The sequence below is a fragment of the Crotalus tigris genome, unplaced genomic scaffold, assembly GCF_016545835.1.
Source record: "Crotalus tigris isolate CLP2741 ecotype Arizona unplaced genomic scaffold, ASM1654583v1 scf7180000024303.721469, whole genome shotgun sequence".
NCBI lineage: Eukaryota > Metazoa > Chordata > Lepidosauria > Squamata > Viperidae > Crotalus > Crotalus tigris.
Window position 1 is genome coordinate 695,341 of NW_024100475.1, and position 23,733 is coordinate 719,073.

The 23,733-nt window shown below is 41.8% G+C and overlaps 1 protein-coding gene across 3 annotated transcripts in view; it reads right to left on the reverse strand.

Moving 5' to 3' along the window:
• Nucleotides 1-23,091, reverse strand: part of LOC120299621 (hephaestin-like) — a 67,994-nt gene extending 44,903 nt beyond the window's left edge. For 2 of the 3 annotated variants that reach the window (XM_039324604.1, XM_039324603.1), the window contains exons 1-3: nt 22,610-23,091; nt 13,194-13,362; nt 10,931-11,070 (exon numbers count right to left, since the gene is read on the reverse strand). In XM_039324604.1, coding sequence (XP_039180538.1) covers nt 10,931-11,070; nt 13,194-13,362; nt 22,610-22,982 — 682 coding nt within the window. In that variant the 5' untranslated portion in view covers nt 22,983-23,091. The remainder of the gene's footprint in view (nt 1-10,930; nt 11,071-13,193; nt 13,363-22,609) is intronic. The other variant, XM_039324605.1, reaches the window with a different exon arrangement.
• Between the last annotated feature and the right edge of the window lie 642 nt (nt 23,092-23,733).

The following is a 23,733-nucleotide window of genomic DNA, read 5'->3' on the forward strand; positions in this document are numbered from 1 at the left end:
AGCCCCCCTGACCAGTCCACTGGCAGCCAATGTGATGCTGAGATGTTTTGAGAATGCTGAGGTGCTAGGCAGATAACAATTCACATTCAGAGGCCGATGGCCTTGAAACCAGATGGAAGGAGCTTGTTCTGTCTCCCAAGATAGTCCCCCTCCCTAATTCCCAAGCAAACGGCAGAAGCAAAAAAATCTCAAACATGCCATCCCCCTCCCCTCTCAGCATGATGGCAGGACACCAGAGTACGAATGGTGGATCTGACATGCTGCCCCCTGAAAGAGACATTAGTTCTGTAGAACAAAACACAATACACAAAAAGAGAAAAGAGAGTTAGGATTGATAGCTTACTTATATTATGAAACCGTTTTAAGAAGCCTAGCAGCTTTAACATAGTATTGATCAACCCATTCATTGTGGGATTTGGGAAAATCCTTCCATGCAACCAAATATTGAACTTTTTTCAAATGTCTGCGTGAATCTAAAATGACCTCAAAGTGTTATTCCCCTTCTATCATTAAAGGCTCATATTGTGATTCCTCGCCAGCCAGTGGATTTGGCAGCTGAGTCTGAGGACTCAGATGAGGAGGGGGCTGGAGTGACATTAGAGTCAGAAGAAGGTTCTGAGGAGCTCCAAGACTTATGGTCAGATGAGAAGCCTGGCTCCTCTACTTGCTGACACACAGCTGTGCTGGGAGCCTGAGTTGGACAGTGATGAGAAACCGTTGGGACAAATCACAGATGCATGAATGCGCAGACAGGACAGAGGAATGCAAGTGGGTCAGAGGAATGCAATGGGGCGGCTCCAAAGGCAAAGCAGAAGGCATTAGGAAGCCATGCCTTGGTTGAATTATAAAAGGGGGATGTTTGGGAGGTGCTGGTTGCCAAAGGCAACCATTCATTTTGAGGATCGAGTTTCTGTGGACTGTGTTTGTTTGCCTTGGACATTGACTCAGATCTGTGTGAATAAAAGGGATTGGTTTTTCTTGTGGTTCCTGCCTGTTTCTTGGAAGAGGGGTTTCTCCTTGTGAGAACAACAAGGACTCATGTAGAACAGCTCAGGCGGTGATGGCAATTCAGATCTAAGGGGGGAAGTAATCTCGGTCTTTAACAAACTGTAGTGGAACACTGGTGGATTTGTCAAAGAGATTTGGCAAATCTAATTCCACCATAACTGCGTTAATAATGTATTTGATGGGGAAGGGACCCACATATTTGGGTCCTAACTTTTTCAATGGTTGCAAAGATTGCAAGTATTGGGTGGAGTAAACTTAGGCCCCCTGCACTCTTCATCAACTTGCTTTTTATAAGCTTTCCTAGGATCTGCAACCGGCCAAGTATTCCATAATTGGGAGACCCATTCTTTTAAAGAAGGCACAGGGGGAGGCCATTCAAAGGCAACTTGGGCATGGGAGTAAAGTCTTGTCCCATAGCCATTTTAAAGGGGTGAACCCTGTACAGTACCAAATTACTGTATGCTACTTCCGCAAATGATAAAATGTCCAGTTGTCCTGTTGATAATGAATCTAGCACCTGAGTACTGTTCACTGAGTTCTGTGTTCGCACCCCCCATTAGTTTGGTGGTGATGACTAAAGCCCCTAATCAGTCCCAAGAAGATTTAGGAACGCTTACACCCTCCTATTGGAGATTATGCATTGTGGGGCTTCGTGTAGTTGGTAGATATGTTGCACAAAAAGCTTGGCTAGCACACATGCTGAGGGATATTTTTGGCATGGGACAAAGTGCACCTGCTTGGAAAACAAATGTTATAATCCATATAACCGTATTTCCTGAGCTTTCTGGGAGTTCTACTATGAAATCTATGGAGATTTCTCTCCATGGGGCCATTGGCTCAGCCACTGGTTGGAGGAGCCCTGGGGTTTTTCCTTACCACCGCTTGGCAGAGGCACAAATCGGGCAACTTGCCACATAGCTTTCAATGTCGTTCTTTAAGGACAGCAACCAAAACTGCCTTTTAATTAAATGTAAAGTTTTCACAAAACCAAAATGCCTAGCAGTTTTTGAATCATGGCTTTTACCCAGGACCAGTAATCTCTGGCTTTTTGGTGCATACAATTTAGCCCTCACCCAGACTAGATCGTCCCATATGGAGCATTCATTTTTGTGATTTTGAAACCACTTATCATCCTGTAGTGAGGCTTTAAGAGTGGCTGTGACATTGTTGTTGATCTGAGGCTTCTCTCTTGCTTGCGCTCTGGCCAGCTGCCATGATGGGATTAACAGTTTGACCACATCTGATTTGGTACAGTTATACTGAGGCATTCATGATAGGGCATCAGCCAGAAATTTCTTTCCTCTGGGAGGTAGTGCAAAGTAAAGTTAAATGGTTGAAGTACTATGCGCATTGGACTTGCTTGGGCGACAGCCTCTGCAGGGTTTTCAAAGCCTCTAGGTTTTTGTGGTTGGTCTGCACCTTAAAAGGCACCTTGCTCCCTTCAAAGAAGTACCTTCATGTTAAGAGTGCCCAGTTCACTGTGTATGCCTCCTTTTCCCAGACCACCATCTCTGTTCAGTCTCAGACAGTTTTCTAGAAGTGTTGGCACAGGGTTGTGAATTCCCTTGTTCGTTTTGTTGCAAGAGTATGACTCTACAGCCACATCCTTAGTGTCTGCCTGAATGATAAATGGGGTGTTTGGATCTGAGTATTTGAGGACAGGTTCAGCTGCAAACAAGCATTTAAGTTTCTCGAACACTGCTTGACTCTCCATAGTCCATTTTAAAGGTTGGCTAGGCTTGTCTTCTCTTTTTGTCTTTAAAAGATTATTGATGGGGAGTATGATCTGGGCAAAAGTTGGGATTAATTGGCAGTAAAAATTGGCAAAGCCCAGGAAGCTTTGCAATTGCTTTCTAGTGTGGGGTGGAGTCCAGTCCAATACCGCCTGGACCTTTTGGGGGTCCATCTTGACTTCTTCGTGTGATATGTGGTAGCCTAGCTTACTTTACTCTGGTGGAGGTTGCTCTTGGAGAGCTTGTCATACAATTTAGCAGCTTTTAGTTTCTTTCTTTTTTAAAAAAAAAACAACAATTTTTATTAGTTTTACATTTTACATCAACACAGCAAGAGCCCATGTGGAGACATGGTGGTCAATTATTTAAAAAAAGATAACATAATACATATATATACAATATTTCTTTAAAATTTCCCTATCTATATAGGATATTATAATCAAATTAATACATTTTCAAATACATTCATTGTCTATGTCTAACCATCAACTCCATTAATCAATAAAAAATTTCAGTCTATGAAGACCTATACTTTTTCACATATTTAAACTTAAACTAAAACTCTCCATTTATTTAAAATATTATAATCAAATTAATATATTTCTAAAACCAATTCATTCACTAATATATCCAAGTTAAATAATTAAACATAAACTAACATTCTCTATCTATTTATATTATTATAGGCTCATTAAAATATTTCTAAAACACGTTTTCATTGAACATATCGCTATATATAAATTTCATTAATCAATAAAAATTTACAAAAACTCATTGTCCATCCCAAAGATCTTGTTTTATGCTTTCTTAATTTTACAAATATTTAAACTTAAGATTAGCATGTTAATTTACTATTCAGGTGCCCCAAGTATTTTCTTATTTAAACATTATTAACTCCAAAACTAAATTCTTCTATTTCTCACCAATATTCTATTCTTTTTCAATACTTCTCCAATTCTCTAATAATTAATTCCATCTTTTCCCATATTTCAGTCCTTTTCTCATTATACCATCTCTAATATTAAAAACATATAGAACCCTTTTAACAAAGTCCAAATCCAAATCAATCCGGGTCACTATGAAACCTTTAGCACATTACTATAATTAAATTTAATATTTATATTTTATTCTGGGTTACTTCCTATTCCAAATAGGTTTCCATAATCGAGCCTCCACCTGCCACACTATACACACCAAACAAGAAGCTCCCATTGTGCATTTTGTTAAGTTAGTATAAAAGTTATAGCTAATCTGGGTAACTCATGGCAGAATGTCATTTCCCCTCTCTTTTAAAATTGCATAAATTTCAGTTAAAATCCTTTTTTTTGTATCGTCCCCTTTAATCAAATTTTGCTCTTCTTCCAATACTTTTTTCTCTATTACAGAGTCAAATGGCGTCTGCAAGCCAGCTTGTCCTTCTGAAGTAAGATCCTCCATTTGCTTATTATAAATCATTTGTCCGTTGGTATCAAGTCTTTTTTCCAATATTACTTCATACTCCAACTGTGGATTTGCTTCTTCCAACTCAGTAAACGGAGAACAAATCTCTCGAGCATAAACTGCTGTTTCACTTAATCCTTGTGCTTTACCTTGTCGATACAAAGAGATCTCCTTTGTACAAGCAATTATCTTCTCCGTATTTTCCAAAATTTTATCCAAAATATACTTATAAGTAGGAACTAGACAGGTTTCCTCCATTTTTATCATGTTTAAAATCCTTATCCTTGTGAGGGAGACTACATTTAAAAAAACACTCAATCAATATCCATCTCCTCTCAGCTTCTTCATCTTTTTCCTTTGTACAAAATGAAAGCCTTCCAAGCAAAGAAAAAATGGCAGATACAATAAATAGTTTCGTCAGAAAATGTTCCCTGGAGAATAATCAAAGTTAGTCAGATATTCAATCTTTCCAGACACCGTAGAGATAAAAGAAAACAATATTCTCCAAATATATAAAAAAACTTTCTTGAGGCTCCCCAATGTCCAAAAATAAAATCAACCATTAAAAAGAAAATAGAATTAATCCTTTAAGCTTCTCTTCCCCCATTTAAAACGCCGCTTCACCAGAAAAGGGAGTAATTAAAAAAAAAAAGAACTTTTCACAGGCAAAAAGAGAATAGAGGTAAAAGGAAAGCCCACGAAAGGGAAAGGAAGGGAACCTTTGCCCTTCACACTAATTGGAGAACGTAAATCATGACAGCAAAATAGGGAGTGGAAATGCTAGTAAAAATAACTGCTCGGTGGGTGGGGAATTCAGATCTTAGCATTGCCTTTCTTCATGCCTGTGTTGACATTTTGTCACATAAATAGACTTTTTAGGATAAAATGCCTGGAAGTTCTTTGAGGTGTTTCATTAGTTGGAACCATGACAACATGCTAAGATCTCAATACTTTTCAAATGACCTGTCTCTAGGCCCGAGAGAAGCTGGTAAATATTCAGGGAAGAAAAATCTACCATGAAACAAGTGAGTTTGCTTAAAGACCCAACAGTGGCTGATAACCCAGAGTGGGAAGCAACAGACAGCATGCTGTGGGAAGATGAATCTTGGCAGACAAATACAAATCGGTGGAGAGCTGCCAGGCCACCTGCAACTGAAGATTCGGGTGAGTCACTGGAAAGATTTCAAACCCCAGATGTGAAAAGCAGAAATCGATTCCTGCAGAGAAGCCTGCAGCCCCTCCCTTGTAGATCAGACCTTGGGTTCCCCAACCAGGGACTGCAGTCCTGAAGGAGGAGGGAATCCCAGACTGAGGCCTCTGCAGCAATGGGCAGATAGGCACCCCCACATGTAGATGATCAGCAGCAACTGAGCATACCACAGCTAATAGAGGCCTTGCAACAGCTTGGGGTGGTACAGAAGCCAAGAGAGCAACAGCTGATGGGCCCACAGATGAGGGAGGTTCAGCAACAACCCCCACCCATCCAGCAACCATTGAGAGGCCTGCAGCAGCAGAGAATACCACCAGCCCCTGCAGTCCAACAGCAACTGGGAGGGCCACAGGTGCAGAGGGGAGCCCAGCAGCCATTGCACCAGCAGCCAGGGTGGGGCCAGGAGCAACAGCCCCAGTGGGGCCCGCAACAGCCTATGATTACACCAGCTTTCAGAGCAACCTTCAATGGGGACCCAGAGAAGCTGGTTTTTTTCCTCAACCAAGTGTGCTCTCATCTGAATTGCTGGGCCTATCTCTACCCGGACCCAGGGGCCATGGTCGATGTCATTGCGTCCAACCTAGAGGGAGAAGCATCCGAATGGCTGAATTATTTATGTAATGAGCAAGCCCCCAAATTGGAAGACCCCCAACTCTTCCTCCTAGGGCTGAGGGAAAGATTTGAGGACCCATCTATTGGTCTTAAAGCAAGAGAATAGATCCACAAAATAAAACAAGCCGGCAGGCCTACGTGCGGGAATTTTGCAAGATAGCAGGCCGAATAGACGGGTGGCCCGAACAATCTCTGGTCCAACATTTCATTGAGGGATTAGACGATCACCTCTCTTAGGCATGCATCTATCGAGCCATACCTGATCAGCTGCACGAATGGTACCAGGCAGCAGTGAAGCTAGACGTTCAGCTCACCCGCTATAAGAAGCCTCCCCCACATGAACCGAGAAGCAACCAGAGCTACCCAGACAGCAATCACCCCCATGAAAGCCTTCAAACACGGCAATGGCAGAGAGACCCAGGCCACCTACAGGCCCATCAATTAAGTGTTTTCAGTGTGGACAAGAGGGACATCGAGCAGCAACCTGTCCAGTCCCCCAGATGTTGCAGAGCAGACTGGAACCAGCAATGAGAAAGAAACCTGCTCAGCGGCTAATGAGAGAAAAATCCAACCGGTTCACGCAGGAATCTGTTGCCCAGATTATACCCCCCACGCAGGAGAACACTGAGACTCCGGGTGGACCCGCCCCTGCTCTACCCTCCTTTGACAGCGACGATGAAGGAGAGAACAACCCAATGGTGAGTCGACAAATCCCACCTTTTTTCACTGGCCGCCAAATTTATAATCCCTAAGTCTGGGGCACAAATGGACTTAAACGTGCTAATTGATTCTGGATGCACCCGCTGCATTATTAGTCTGCCGTTTGCCATGAAAATGGGCATACGGGCAAAACAGCTTTCCAAACCGGTGAGGTTTGAGCAAGCCGATGGCTCCCTGATGGGAGGGACTCTTGTCACCGAGCCCTTACGCCTAGAAATAGGTGCACACTGGGAGTTTATTCGCTTCCTGGTGGCTCCAAAAATGACTGAGGTGGTGATCTTAGGGCTAGCCTGGTTAGACAAATGGAAGCCATTTATCTGGTAGGAGAAAGGAATGAGAACTGTGAGACTACCTATAGGGCCTAATCTCCTCATTGATTCAACAGATGTTGCAGGGCATCTTAGGCCATCCAATGAGTGAGCGCACATGGCTGCCTCACCACCTCCAGGTGAACCAGTCATCCCCAATGAATACTGGGACCTGGCAGAAGCATTTAGTGAAAAAGAATGTGATGCCCTACCCCCTCACAGACCCAATGACTGCTCCATCAAACTGGTGCCAGGAGCCAAACTCCCATGACAGAGAATGTATGCTATGTCCTCCCTCGAAATGGAGGAGATGCAGTGATATGTGAACAAAATACCTAGCGAGGGGGTTTACAAAGAGAAAAAAGATGGGTCTCTTCGTCTCTGCGTAGACTATAAGGGTCTCAACACTGTGAGTATAGAAAATAAATACCCCCTCCCCCTCCTAAAGGACTTATTAACCCATCTGACTAAAGGGACTGTCTTCACTAAATTAGACCTGAGAGAGGCATATTACCGAGTGAGAATAAAAGAGGGAGACGAGTGGAAAACTGCCTTCAACTGTCCTATGGGGAGCTATCAGTTCAAAGTCATGCCATTTGGACTACAGGGGGCCCCAGCTGTATTCATGCAGTTGATTAATGAGGTCCTACATGATCACTTGTACAAAGGGGGTTTCGGTGTATCTTGATGACATCCTGATATACAGCACGAATATGACTGATCACATAAAGCTGGTGAGAGAAGTGTTAAAGAAACTGTTGAATGCCAAGCTTTATGCCAAATTGTCGAAATATGAATTTCATCAAACCCGATTAGACTATCTTGGCTACAGAATTTCCAACAAGGGTATTGAAATGGATCCAGCAAAGTGAAAGCTATAATCAAATGGGAGCCCCCAAAGACTCGCAAACAGCTCCAGAGCTTTCTGGGTTTTGCCAACTTTTATCGTCAATTCATCTCCTCTTTTGCCGAGATTGCCCTCCCCCTTACAGAACTACTGAAAACAGGCAAAGGAGGAGGGAAGCCACAACCAGGCCAACCACTAGCATGGACACTGGGCTGTCAAACAGCTTTTGAGAATTTAAAGGGACTATTTGCTGCTGAACCGGTCCTAAAGCACCCCTGCCCAGGGGAACCCTTTGTGATTCAAGCCAACGCCAGCGATGTGGCAGTTGGAGCTGTGTTACTGCAAAAGAACAAAAGTGGAATCCTGCAACCCTGCACCTACACCTCTAAGAAATTTACTGAGAGCGAGCGGAGATGGGCAATCTAGGAGAAAGAGGCCTTTGCGATTAGATGGGCGCTATTAAACTGGCGACACTATCTAGAAGGGAGCTAGGTGCCATTTGAGGTATGGATAGATCACAAAAATCTAGAAGCACTGAAAACTCCCCGCAAATTGTCCCTAAAGCAAGTGCGGTGGGCACAGTACTTTAATCGCTTCAACTTCACTCTAAAGTACATACCAGGAGGAAAGAACTTCCTAGCTGATGCACTATCCTGGTTACCCCAATACAAAAGCGAACGAGAGGAGGTTAACGAGGCAATTATCCCCAATCCACAAACTGCCGCTCAATTTACACCTCGCAGGGTCCCCAATCCTGATGACCCTGGAGTAAAGAAAATAAAACGAGAGCTCCTCATCGACCAATGGTTCAAAGATAATCAAACCTCCCTAACCTCCCTTGGCTTGCAAAGGGGGGAAACTATATTTGCCAGAAGCCCTCCATCTTAATGCTCTCAAACACAGCCATGATGTAAAACAGGCTGGACACCTTGGATATTTGAAAACTCTACACCTCACCCGCCAGCAATTTTGGTGGCCGGGGCCGAAAAGGGATGTGGAAAACTATGTAAAAAGTTGTAGTGTATGTGCCACAATGAAAAAAATCCCAGGGAAAACCCGTGGCAGACCCTTCTCAACCATGGGAAGAAATAGCTATGGACTTTATTGTAGACCTATCTGAAAGTAGTGGAAATACTGTCATCTGGACTGTAATAGACCTGTTCTTGAAGCAGGCTCATTTCATCACCTGCAAAGGACTCCCATCTGCCCAACGACTGACCAAATTGTTCCTGAAACATATCTACTGGCTGCATGGCGCCCCTAAGCAAATAATTTCGGACAGGGGGTGCAGTTCACAGCGAAGTTTTGGAGAAGTTTCCTTACATTAATTGGATCATCTCAAGGTTTATCATCTGCTTTTCATCCAGCCACCAATGGGGCCACAGAAGCCGCTAGCAAAATGGTGGAGCAATATCTTAGATGCTACGTTTCTTACCAACAGACGAACTGGACTGATCTCCTCCCTTTTGCGGAGGTGGTGTACAATAATTCTGTGCACAGCAGCACCGGCTACACACCTTTCAGAGTGGCCACAGGAAAAGAGTTCAGCCCAATACCTGAATATCCTCAGGTGCCCTCCACTTTTCAGACACTTGACCAGTGGATGAGGGGATGGGATGAAGTTTGGAGAAACACAAAAACTGCTTTAAAAAAGACTTTTGAAACCTATGAAAATCAGGCTGATAAAAAGAGGGCTCCCCAAAGAACATTCCAAGTTGGGGAAAAAGTTTATTTGTCAACTAAATATCTATGCCTCAAATTGCCCAGCAAGAAATTGGGACCAAAATTCTTGGGGCCTTTCCCCATAGTAAGGATCATCAATCCGGTCACTGTAGAACTAAAACTCCCTAGACTTTTAGGGAGAATTCACCCAGTCTTCCATTGCAGCTTGTTGAAACCTTATCGGGGCTCCACTTTAAGACTGGATGTCAACGCTGCTAATATTGTATATTCTTGCTTTGACAAAATTTGAAGAACTGTCTGGTATTTTTAGAGTTAATGCAGAGGAGAAGGAGGGAGGAGGGAAAAGCCCGCGAAAGGGAAAGGAAGGGAACCTTTGCCCTTCACACTAATTGGAGAATGTAAATCATGACAGCAAAATAGGGAGTGAGTGGAAATGCTAGCAAAAATAACTGCTTCAGTGCATGGGGAATTCAGATCTTAGCATTGCCTTTCTTCATGCCTGTGCCAACATTTTGTCACATAAATAAAGAGACTTTTTAGGATAAAATGCCTGGAAGTTCTTTGAGGTGTTTCATTAGTCGGAACCATGACACACAACTAAAATATTGTATAAACATTAAAACATCAAGCCTTAAGCTTGAAATACTGACACAGTAAATTAAATAAGAATCAGTGTATAAGTGGGATTTTTGTTGTAAAATATATTACTATAAAAATATTACATTCCTAAATTGTTTTTAACTGGATTAAATATTGCTTGGAGAAGTCAAAGGGATGGAGCAATGAACAAATATGGGCAATGTTTCTCAACTTGACTGTCAAGCTTGTAGAATACCTTGCCTGTGCAACAATTACGGCTTCTCAGCTTGCCAATGAACTTGGGGGGATGATAGGGAAATGGAATGCAGCTACAAAGATAAGGCAGACTGTGAGAACCAAGGATTCACCAGGTGTCTCTGACCCAACTCAGAGACATTTTCTCATAACAATATAATTGCACCTAATTGGGCAATGTGACCTGTTCAGGGATGGGAGAGGGAATTCTATACTTTTACTAGGGGTTTGGGTTGGGATTAGACAGAGCTGTTTTTGCTTTAATACGTGCCAAAATGATATACTCAATAAAGTTTTACGTTAAGAGATCAGAACGTCTTGAAGGAGTTTGCTTGGTTGGGTTGGTCAGTCAGAACCTTGATATTGGCAACTTTAAGATGGGTGGACTTCAACTCCCAGAATTCCTTAGCCAGCATGCTGGGATTTGGAGAGTTGAAGTCCACACAGCTTAAAGTGGCCAAGTTTGAGAATCACTAATATGAGTGATCAATTAAGAACTCCCTACTCAATTAGAGATGTAATCCTGTCACATTACCAAGTATCCCGAGGTGCTTTTCTTCCTCCGTCCGCTCTTTCTCCACAAGAAAAGTACCATCCGTATATTCAACGTATTTGGCTTTCCAGTATGTTCCGCCAAGTTGACTGACATTTTGCTTAAAGAACAGCTGTGAGAAACTGAACAGAAACAAGGCCACAATGATTTCTTGCATTAGCCAGCAGCCACGGCATTTCTTAAATCTCAGAGCTTTTAAAAGGCGAATTTGTTATGGAGTATTTAACTCTGGCTCTATGAAGAACCATAGTGAGTTTCATCTTGAACTGTGCAAACAGCTTTGGCAAATTAACCTTTTTTGTTGCTCTTGAGAGGGTGGTTTAATCATAACAATGAAGAAATATCCCTGACAGTTTTATATTCCACATAATCATGCCAGGGAAAGAAAAACAATCCTGCAACAAATTGAATAATCAGTTTCATTTTTAGCACTTCACATTAGATACACTAAATTCTAATCCTCACTAGTGTTTTTATTTTATCTTTTAGTTCGCATAGTACAATAAAACCAAGTGCAAATTGATGCATAGACAGACCCAACATCTTTTAGCGTCTGGAGTAGGCTGTGAGTAGCCTCCATAGCTTTTCCTGCTGACATCGCTGAGCTTCCCTGTGGTTACTTTGGAAAACTAGGCCAGTTATGGCAAAGCCCAGTTCAACTAAAAACTGAACACCTGCAGGGAAATGTCACCACTAAGGCTCCCTTTTGGCCTCTCTCTCCAGGACTGAGCTGAACAAGAAATGTTCTAAGGACCAGCCTGAGATTTCCTGGTCTAGCAGGATTGGAAGCAGTGACTGCGTGGGCCATCTAATAGGTAAAAGGACACCTGTGTTGCATTCAACGGAGTTCAGGTTCAATTCCTGACATTTTCTGTTAATCCCAGAAAAGTGTAAAGAGGAAGGATGCTCCTCTCAATTGGCACGGGACATTCTTGTGGGTGATCTAGATCAGGATAGGGAAGATGGGAGTGTAGCTCTCATCCTTGAAGGTCCCTTGGCTGCTTTTCATATCAGCATATATATATCTGCATCCTGCCAGATTACCTAAAACGTTGGGAAGTGGAACAATGTTTTACAACTATCCCATTACTTTCTGAATGGATGGAACCAGTCAGTTGTGGGAAGGGGCAAGGAGTTGAATCCATGGCCCCTTTTATGTGGTTGCTGCAAGATTCTCTCCTCACCCCTTGCTATTTAACAACTACATAAAGCCACTGGAGGAGATCATCCTTGGTTTGGAGAGAAATAGCATCAATACTCAGATGGATAACAGATTGTACAAGTCCATTGAGAGCTGACTAGAAAATGCAGGCTCTAATTGTCTGGGCAAAACAATGTGAGATTGGATTTTTGCTAGATAGATAAAGTTTAGAGAATCATACAGATGAATTATGCTGGGGAAATGAGGAAAATGTGAGGCAGAAGCTCAAGATTTTCCTGCCTTGATTCTCTTTGGCATAAGAGGAAAGGAATGGAAAAGACCACCAGGCTTTCAAGATTCTGTGATCAAAGCTAAATTCAACAGAGTTCCAGGCATTCTTGAAGAAGCTGATTCCTGAAGGACTGACATCAATCCTGGAAGCCTAATGGCATTTATTCTGCCTTCCACTTTGATCAAGGAGTTAAGGCAGAGACAGTTTCAGTTTCTTTCCAGCATTTTCTTCATTTCCCAGGATTAATTTTTGTTCTGTGAATCCTCCTCCAATATCATCTCTGTGGTTCCTCAGGAGTTTCACAGTACGCACAAGTATGTAGTTGTGGATCGTTTTTTTAAAAAAATCAATCAATGAATAAGTATTTGTTTAACTGGATTCTCTTTACCTAGTTTTAGGATTTGCGTGGATCACATATCACATTTTAAGTCATATTTATGCAGAAATATTAAAAAGCCTGTTCGGAAGACACCGTCATGTGACAGTCTCAACGTGCATCAAAAACTAATTCTCTAGATGGGACTGTCAATAGGGATTCTAACAGTGGCTGGGCTAGGTAATGCTCTCTTTAGGGCCAACTTGAGCTCATCTGCCTTTCTGGTAAGTTGTCATTGTTCAACATTCATTGAAACTGTCTGCATCCCAACTCAGGCAGTGAATTTAGTTAATCATTCTTTTATTACAAAAGTACAGTTAGCAGTTGAAAAATCAATTTTTTCCATGATACTCCTTGCAGCACTGCAGATGCATACCTGGCTAAAGTATGTAGGCTTTGGAAACCACATTTGAAACCTTGGATCAAAGGGACATACCTGTTTGCCTCACGCAGGCTTTTCCCAGTATTTGGGTCTAATCCGGAAGGGCCATAATTCCACCGCACTTCTTTGGCTGCTATGTAATATTGCCGTAGTTTCCCTTTCAGGGCAGATCCTGAATCCTGATAGGAGCAACGCTTGACTTCATAGAGAGCTTCCATTCCCGCTGTGGAGGCCAAGAAGAGATCATGAGAGACTGAGAGTCAGTTTCTATTTTGTCAATTTGTGGAGAAGAAAAGAGGGTGGTTCAGCGGATGCAGAAAAATATTTTTTATAAGTGGGGTTAAACGATTATTGATGTTGTTGACCAGATCTGTCATCAGTTCTTTTATAATTATCATACTCTTTTTATGCTATTATTTGTACTGTACATCACCCAGAGTCAGCTGGGTCATTCCTACATTGAATAAATAAAATTAGGTTGTTCAGTTTTCCAGATACAAGGAACATGATGATCTATCTGCGCATTAGAGAGCTATACAAACAGAGCAACTTTGGAATGTAAGTGTTCAACTCAGAAATCCAATATTGATTTGATAGATTAATCAGAAACTCAATAAGTGATCTCTTTGATTCTCCAATAGACTGTCTGTCCACTTCTGCTCATAGCTGGATTGTATTGTCTGCTTTAAAGACTGCAAGGCTCTACCGGAAAGTATCAGAATGGAGATACAGTTATGATCCCTTTTCCATTTTTGATGGACCCCACACAAATATTCCCAAAATTGTTATTATTGTGCTGCAGAGACCACTTACTTTTTCAGCATGTGTTGGAGATTTGAATTCATCAGCAGCTTTTGTTAAAGAGTGTGCTCCTGAACACCAGTAGAGCGTTGAAAGAATAATAGCAGAACATCTCTTTAGAAAGAGTAAAATGCTCATAGTATAGTTGCCTTGGCTAAGGAGAATGAGCTTAGCCCAGCTATCAACAAATCCTAATAGTCAGTCACTGTATTTAAAGTAAAAGTCAGACTTATTAGAAATATATAAGGATTAAAAACCTAAACTATATCTCAAAGAGGGATGGATAGAGAAAATTCCGTCTATCTCTTAAATACAGAGACTCAAGTATACACTGTGGGCACAAATATTAGGCAAATTGTATTTTGGAGAATTAATTTGTTTATTGAACAACTACAGTCCTCTTGGTCAATCCAAAATGTTAATAAACCTCAAACCTGAATATTTAAGGAAGTACAAGTGAGGGTTTACCTTTCTTAGGAGAAAATCTATGTATGCACAATTATTGGGCAACTATTAGTGTGAAGAATTATCATGCAACTAAATGAAAAATGAAAATTTGCCCCTCTCACTTGTTTATTTGCATCTGTTAAAGTGAGAATAACAAACAACTAAAAATGTACACATAAACATTTTTGACATTTACTTCTGAGTGCACCCCCCCATCTGCATGCTTATGGGCTAGGTGACAAAAGTTGTTGGGGTGCCCCCCATGATAGAGCCATCTAACTCAGAGGCCCCCAACATTTTCGGCACCAGAGACCGATTCTGTGGAGAAGATTTTTCTGCAGACCAGAGATAATGTGGTTTCGTTTGCTGCATGTATCCCATGGATGGGGCTTTGCTTGTTTGTGCGGCCCAGTTGCTGGCCGGCAACTGTCCCTATAGAGCTGAACTTTCCCCGGTCCAGGCTGAAAACTCATCTCAGAGCTTTGTTAGATTTGGGCTGCACCAGGTGCTTAATAAACTCAGCACTGGTCGAGAAACTGGTAATCTGACTGAGGCGGTTAAAAGTTCCAGTGGCATTTTGTCAGTTAGATCAGGAGTCCCCAACCCCAGGTCCATGGACCAGCACTGGGCCACGGCATGCCCACTGGTATTTCACCACTGTGCACAATGTAGGTAGTTCTCAACTTAACTACAATTGAGCCCAAAATTTACTTTGCTAAGCAAGGCAGTTAAGTGAATTTTGCCACATTTTTCAACCATTCTTGCCACAGTTGTTAAGTGAAACACTGCAGTTGTTAAATTATTAACACGGTTAAGGTAATCTGGCTTCCCCATTGACTTTGTTTGTCAGAAGGCCACAAAAAGTGATCACATGACCCTGGGACACTGCAACCATCATAAATATGAGTCAATTGCCAAGTGTCTGAATTTTGATCATGACTATTTGGATGATAAATGATCATGCGAAAAACAGTCATATAAGTGACTGTTTTTTAGTGATATTGCAACGTCAAATGGTCACTAAACTAACAGTTGTAAGTTGAGAACTACCTGTAATTAGCAATTAATTGCTAGTTCTTACTAGAAATCTGGGGACAAACCAGATACCCAGTCACTGAACATCCTTTTCTTTACCTGCCTCCCATTATTTTCCCTAATGTTCTAATGTATGCTTTCTCAACCTTGGCAGCTTTAAGATACATGGACTTCAACTCCCAGTCAGCTATGCTTGCAGCCTGCTTGAGGTCCACATACTTAAAAGTTGCCAAGATTGAGAAGCATGGTTTTTATATCTTAGATGAACTAATGAGGCTATTTGCAATAAAACATGAATATATTCTTGGAATGACAGCGTGGTGACTCAGCGGTTAAGATGTTGGGCTTGTTGGCTGGAAAGCCAGCAGCCCAGGTTTGATACCCAAGAGCCACATGGCAGGATGAGCTCTCGTCCTCGCCCCAGCTCCTGACCACCTAGCAGTTTTAAAGCAAACAACTGCAAGTAGATAAATAGATACCACTTTGTGTGAAATCTTTTATTTTCTTGTCTTGTTCTTTCCTTTTTCCATTAAAAAAGTTCTACCCTGTAAGCAGTTATAAAAGGCTTGGCTTTCAAGTCTTTTTTTGTACATGAGTGGTTTTGCAATGCATTATTGGAGGTTCCTTCTATCAATGACATTTCTGTTTATGGGCTACCACAGTAGAAGAAAATAAATACATGAAACATTTAGCTGACAACAATGAGAACAATGCTTTTAGTGACAATGTTGTTTCTCTCCCTTATTTTTTTCTACTAGTTTCTCCTAAAAGTGGTCTGATATTGTAAAAACCCTCACTCTTAGTCCCTACTTCTCCCATCCTTGCTTGTATTTGTACTTCCGCAAATGAAAGTTATGAATATTTTGTGAAATGAAAGAGCTGCAGAGGCCATTCAGGCATTTCTGAGAGGTGGCTGCCCAGTCCCCCTCGCATACCTCTCTGCCTCTCTGGACTGAATCATTGGTTCCTCTGTTGAACTGCAGGCATTTTGTTAATCCTTTTTTTCCCCTAACAATCAAGGAGAATTTGCATGGGTTTGTTAAAAGCAGATCATGCCAAACCAATCTTATTTCATTCTTTGATAAAGTGACTAAATTAGTAGACCAAAAAAATGCTGTGGACATAGTATATTTACACTTTGGCAAGGCATTTGACAAAGTAGACCATAATCTACTTCTTGGTAAGCTAGAAAAATGTGGGATGACACCACCAGATGGATTTATAACTGGCTGACAAACCATACTCAATGAGTAATCCTTAATGGTAAGGGGTACATTTGCTCCACACACACCGCATTGAGACTGCGGAAGTCCACACAAAGCCGCAGTCCCCCATCCTTCTTCTCTTGGAATAAAACCGGTGCCGCTCTCCGGGAGCAAGCTGGCTGTATGAAACCCCGTGCTAAATTTTTGTCTATATATTGCCTCAACTCTTGTAGCTCTAGGGGTGTCATAGGATACATTCTAGATTTTGGTAACTTGGCCCCCAGGAGTATTTCAATCGCACAATCAGTTGGGCGATGAGGCGGTAGACTATCACACTCCCGTTCACTAAACACAGCTGCAAGGTCGTTATACACAGCTGGAAAGTTGTGACCACCCTCCTCCTGTGCTGCCTTGATCCCCTCTTCCCTCTTCTCCGCGCCGTCTGTATGTGGTTGGGACGGCTGTGGACCCACTCCAATCCCTAAATGACGATACCCATCAGCCCACCACATAGTCGGAGTCCATTTGTCTAGCCAAGCCAAACCTAGGATCACTGCCTCAGTCATAGATGGGACCACTACAAACCGGATAGTCTCCCAATGTGTTCCCATTTCCATCCTCACCGGTTCTGTAATGAGAGTGGCAGCCCCCCCAAAAAGGGATCCATCTAAAGTGGGAGGCTGGAAAAATACTGATTGTCTGACAGAAATTGTGGGTGAAAGGGAGGTTTTCCTGTTCCCCAGACCACACTTAAATTTAGAAATGCCAGACTAGCCTGATATCCTGTTTTTAACTCTGCACATGATATATTGCAAACTGTCTATCACATGATATATTGCAAACTGCTAAAAGCATTCCTGTGTTAGAATAAGGAACTATAGGATGTAACCATGTATGGAATATGTCTTGATCAGGAAATACCTACGTATTGGGGGTTATAAATACGATCATCCATGCCCCGGTTGGGCGTTCAGACCCTTTAAGCTGTGAATAGCTCTCTGAACCTGCACAATAAACTTCCCTTAACTCAAAAGAGCTGACTCAAGTCTCTCACTTCTACAACACATCCACCTGCTCGAACCGGATGGGAGACGCTAGCCGGGTTACTCTAATGCTCACCATATGTGCCACCTCCCGACTGATTAAACAGAGAGTGCATCCTGTGTCAATTAGGAATGCCCTGTGAGTGGACTCGTTAAGGTGATTGGAATGGCAAAAGGAGCTATAGGCTCACTCACCATGGGGTCTTCTACTGGATCTCCATCATCATATTCCTCCAGGATGGATGTCTGTTCACCTGGAGATTGTTGGGGAAGTTCCCCTCCCGCTTGGCGGATGGCCCGTGACCTTTCCGTGACCTTCCTCGGCGTAGCCCCTGGCTTCCTGGCGGCATTTGGTGTGCTAGGTAGTACTGGAACTGGACATTCGCCTACTCGATGACCTGGCCGGTTACACCAGAAGCACCGGAATACAGCCCTAGGCTTCGGACTAGATGTTGGGGTTTGTTTGCTGACGTCCTTCAGCCATTCCACATCCCAACGGGGTTGTGGTTGTTCATCAGGCATTTGGTGAAACTCCCGCAAACCTGCATCTAACTCCATTACCACTCTGAACCATTCTGGAAGGCGGCCTGGAATCCCCCTCACCTCACATGCACGGCGTAGTTCATTATCTAACCCGGCCCGGAAGTGGTGGACTAACAGGCGCTCTGGACATGAATGAAGTCTCCCAGCCACCCTTTGAAATTCACGTATGTACTCCCTTACTGGCTTGCCCCGTTGCCGTAGCCCCAGCAGCTCTGTCTCTGCCCTTTGCGCCCGGAAGGGATCTTCAAACCGGGTCTTTAGGGCATCTAGAAACAGGCCAATATCTGCCAGCTCCTGGGTGTGGTCGCTGTATAAATCAGCAGCCCAGGCTGCTGCCTCGCCCTGTAAGCTTGCCGTCACAGCCACCACCATTGCCCAGTTGGATGATACAGAGCTGTAAAACGGTCCAGGTGGCTGAGAACATGGCTCAAGAAAACAGTCAGGCAATCTGGGTCGCCATCAAAAGTGACTATGATAGGAGGTGGATTCCACAGCACCGCCTGGGGCCATAAATGTAATCTTAAATTCCATATTTATATCTTATTCTAGCTTTCTTTCTGTTCCAAATGGGTTTCCATAGTAAGGCCTCTAAGTCCACAAATAAAACTCCCTCCATTTCTTGCCGTAACGCATAAATCTGGGGAGAATCTCCCATTGTCCATTTTAATAGGCTAGTGAAAAAGTTGTAGTGATTCTCAATAGCTCGTGGTTGAACATCCATCTTCATCTTTTTTGAAGTTGCATCTAGTTTAATTACAGTCATTTCTGAACCATCCAAAGACTCTATAGATTGTCTATAAAATAATGTAGAGTCTTCTTTACTATTATTTTGCTTTCCTTCTATTGGTTTTTTATCTGTCAGGTAATCAGTTGGAGTCTGGAGATCAGCCTGTCCTTCTGGGATAACATCCTTAGTTTCCGTGCTAAGAGTCATTTGTTCATTAGCATCAAAAGTTTTTTCCGGTGTAGGTTGGTAGTCCTGATGTAAGTTTAATTCCTCCATCTCAGTAAATTGTGAATAAGGTTGAAGACGGGTCTCTTGAGTATATACCCCTTCTGCTGTTTCTTGGCTTACAAAGTGCTCACTTACACCTTGCGCTTTAATTTGTTGTTGAAAAATAATCTCTTTTGTATAGGCAATTATTTGTTCAGTATTTTCAAGAATTTTGTCCAATATATATTTTTAATTGAAATCTGGACAGAGTTCCTCCATTTCAGTAGTATATAAAACCATTATTCTTTTGGTGGAGGCTGTATTTAATAACAATCAGTCAATATCCACTTCCACCCAGCTATACAGCTTCTTTATCTTTCCCTTTTGAGATAATTTGAAGGTCAAAGTCAGACTCAGAGTCCAAAAAAACAAACAAAAAAACAATTGCAGTAAATAATTTCACCACAAGATGTCCCCAGAGGGTTAACCAGTTGTTCAGTCTTTCCAGACCCCCAATAAAAATGATTTCTTCCCTCTTTTCCTTCTTTCCTTTGGTTATAAAAATAGTAGAAAATAAAATAAAAAATTCCTCCAAATTGCTAGCATATTAAGTTTCTGTAACAAGGATTTTAGGACTCTCAAATATTCAAAAATAAAATCAACCATTGAAAAAGTTAAAATTAATTTTTCTTTTGTTCCAAGGCTTTCCTTCCCCCATCAACAAAGCTGCTTTAAAAAGATAGGGAAATGATTCCAAAGGCTTTTCACAGGAATAAATAGGAAAGGGAGAGGCAAGGAAAGGAAAGGTCTCACTGAATCTTCCATGGTGGTTCTATTTCACTTAGATGTTCTTGTGGTTTATGGCTGGTGCAGCTATGTGATCGGCCATTTTACTGACCAATCTTTACTCCGTTGGCCCAAAGGAGCTCGCTTGGAAAGCAGAGGGTGCCACCGCCCCTCTGCAGTCAAACAGGCAGCCTCCCCAATGGTGGTCGCCCCTCCAGGGCGACTTTCGACCCAATTAAGTGTCTATCGGCAGGGGAAACGGCCGGCAAAGAGACGAACCTCTCTGCACGACCGCAGCACTGCGACCTGGAACCGGAAGCCAAGATTTTGTTATTGTACTATTGATTACCCAATCACCACGCTGCTTTCCAAATATTCAAATGTAAAACTGGAAAACCAATAAAAATTTGTTATAAAAAAAAAGATCATTCTGAATTTTATGCCCATCTTCTAAGGCAGGGCTTTTCAACCGGTGATATGTGTACCACGAGTGGTACTTTGGCACATGGCAGGTGGTACATGACCTTCCTAGAAAAGTGTAGCAGAGGAGAGGAATGAGCTGAAGCGACTCAAGCCTGAGGGAGAGGCAGCTGGAGCTGCAGGACTGTTGGGGCTTGGCAGAAGCCCCAGGATCGCCGCAGGGCTCCAGCTGATTGGCGCTTCTGGAAGTAGCGCAGAGCTGGAGGTGAACTGAAGAAAACGGGGGGAGGAAAGGAGAGGCTATAAAAGAGGTGGTTTTGGCAGGAAAGGGAAAAAAAAAGACAATAGGGAAAAAGAAGGGGATGGAGAAGAAGCTGTGAAAGGAGAGCCCAGCAGGCAAGGAGGAGAAAGAGACAGGGAAGAAGTTCATATTCTCCAGCTAGGAGAATTCAATCAGCACTAATGAAATGACAAGCCGGAAGATGAGCATGTCAGAAAGGATGTTGGTTTATTTTGGAAGCCAATAGGTTCTGGGTTAGCTGGCAGCTTGATCGGGTTACCATAAGGACTTTTATACAGTTTTTACAGCATTTCATAATTCAGAGGTTAGGTTTGTGTGCTTGGTTATTGGAATATTTTAGTTTGTTTCACGAAGTCTAGCAATGAATCCAAAATGTTCACTTCTGTAGGTTTTAATCCATTTAAACAAATGTAATTAGTTTTACCCCCTTATCTTGAGTCTGTCTATGGCTTTTAGCAAGATTTCTTTGTAGGTAAACAGGCTTAATTTAAGATTATCCCTTTTCACAATTGCTGGAACTTTTCAGACTCTGGTTGCAACATTGTTTAAACTGAGGAATGCCTGAGGCTATTATTTAACAGTTTGAAGAAAAGAAAACGGAGTTAGTGTTTCTTTATTCTGGGAGGCTTTTGTGAGCCTTTCTTGCTTTGCGCTTGATTCCTGTGTCCTTATGGGTACAGTGTAGGATTGGGGGGTGCATTCTTACTACACTGTGGAAGGAGAGCCCAGAAGGCAGAGAGGAAGAAGAGAGAGGAGAGGGAAAGAGGGCCGACCAGCCAGCTGACCATCAGGATAGTGGTGCATATTAATAAATATGAATAAATTCATCATACATTTGTCAGTGCAAAGGGAAAGTGATTCAGCAAAGGAACAGCTACCAAAGAAATTAAAACCGGTACTTTTTTTCCTTTTTTTCTACAGTTTGTAACATTTTATTAGATTATAGAATAAAATACAAAAATACAAAAGCAAATAGTGGGACACAGTGGGGAGGAAAAGGGGGGGGGAAAGTGAGGGGAGAAGGGAAAAAGAACAGACTTCCTCTGTTGCAGTAGAAGGAAGCATTAACATTGAACCTCAGCTTTTTACTTTTCCATATTATAAACTAGCCATTTCTATAACAACAAATGAATCTAATCAGTAAAACCCAAAATCCCTCCCTTTTTTTAGTCATCAAGTTTTTGATACCTTGCTAAGCACTGGTGGTACTCAAATATTGTGATATCCTAAAAGTGGTACAATCTGTTGAAAAGTCCTGTTCTAAGGCTTTAGTTGGCAAATATGCCAATGATAACTATTTGGTATCATTGGCATATTTGTTAAGTATTTTCTCTACCTTTGTATTTACATCTCTCATTGTATTCACATATTCACTCATTTATTAAAATATTGATCATGCAAAAATCATACATGACATATGAAGCTGCAATTTATTCTAACTTTCCTTCCTTCTTGTGGTGTTTCCCTTGAATTATTTTTAGTTGTTTTTCCTGTCTTTGGGAAGAGGGAACTCTCCTAAAGGCATTAGATTTAGAAAATCTAGAAAATGTTCTAGATCTAGGAAATGTTCACAGTGTGATATTATAAATTGTTGGAACAACTGTGGTATCTGATTGTTTTTAGCCAAAAAAAGAAGACCCAACTGCACTACCATCTTTTTCATGGATTATAAAGTACTTCCTCAAATATATTAAGATGTCCTTTGAATATGGTCAAAACATTGAGATGGCAGCTGTGATAATGGTCTAATAGAAGCCACACATAAAAAAAACAGCTTCTTCTATGCAGTGTCACAGCTGTCATCTTGACTTCTTTGACCATATCCCACAGACAACTGATTCAGAGCATGGTCCTGAAAGAAGAACGTTTTATGGGTTTGGTTCAGCTCTCCCCTTTCTTCTCAAGCAAAATGGCTCTTATTTGTGGTAGGTGACTTAAGGACTGAGGTTGCTCACCTTGCAAGTGGTCAGAGACCTCACAGGTCAGCAACCATTTCCCAACATTGTGAGGAACCATTTCAGCTGCCACGAAGGTTGCTGGGAAAAGAGAGGCCACATCAGTCCGGTGTCCTCGGTTGATCAGTGTCTGTCCATGGAAGAAGGCAGTGTGGACATCAATCTCACTGCCCATCCCAAAGAGATGCCACGAGACCCGATCTCCGGCACATACTGTGATCTCAGGGAGGTTCCCAAAGACATAACCATTAATGGCTGCAGAAAGAAAGAGGAAAGTCACAGTGGGAGGGGGTTCAGGGTTAACTCTTGGATAAGAGAGGACAGGACTGGCATGGGTCCGTTCCTTAAAAAAAAAAAAGAATTGTAGTTGCATTTTCCTAAAAAAACAATGCCTTTTAATAACAGTTAATAACAAATATACAGCAATGTAAACTATAGATTATTATAAAACAAACCATATGCTTAAAAATAATCAAAATGTTTAAAAAGCCCACCAAAACAAAACCAAGAAACAAAAGGAAAAAAAAGACATAGCCAAAAAAAATATAAAACACAAGAATACCATTCAAATTTTAAAATCATATTACCATTCTAAATTTTCAAGTATTAACACACTATTAATACCACTCCCTTTTAAAGTAATAAATTGGACCACATGGATTCCTATTGTCTAATTTCATCTCTTCCTTGAGGAAAAGCCAGATAAGAGGTGACAGATTGCATGAAGCCAACTTTTAGAGTCTGAAGTACAAACTTCTTTCCAGGAATACATGATCACCTTCTTTGTCCAAGCACAATATTTTCAAAACACTGAGAATTTCTAAATGTTTACAGTATAATTTAATATCACTTTAACATTTTTACGCTTAACTTCCTTCAAGGAATCAATTCGCTACAATACTATTTTACCAGTGAAGAATTGCTAGTTGACATGTCCATATTCTAAGGTTCCTTTACATCTAGGACCTAAGAAGGACAATGGCCGACTAATAAACTTTCCAGATATTTTTTGTTAAGTGGGATGTTATAGTTCCAATAGATAAGGCCGCGACCCTTTAATACAGTTCCTCATGTTGTGGTGGCCCCCAACCATAAAATTATTTTCATTGCTACTTCATAACTGT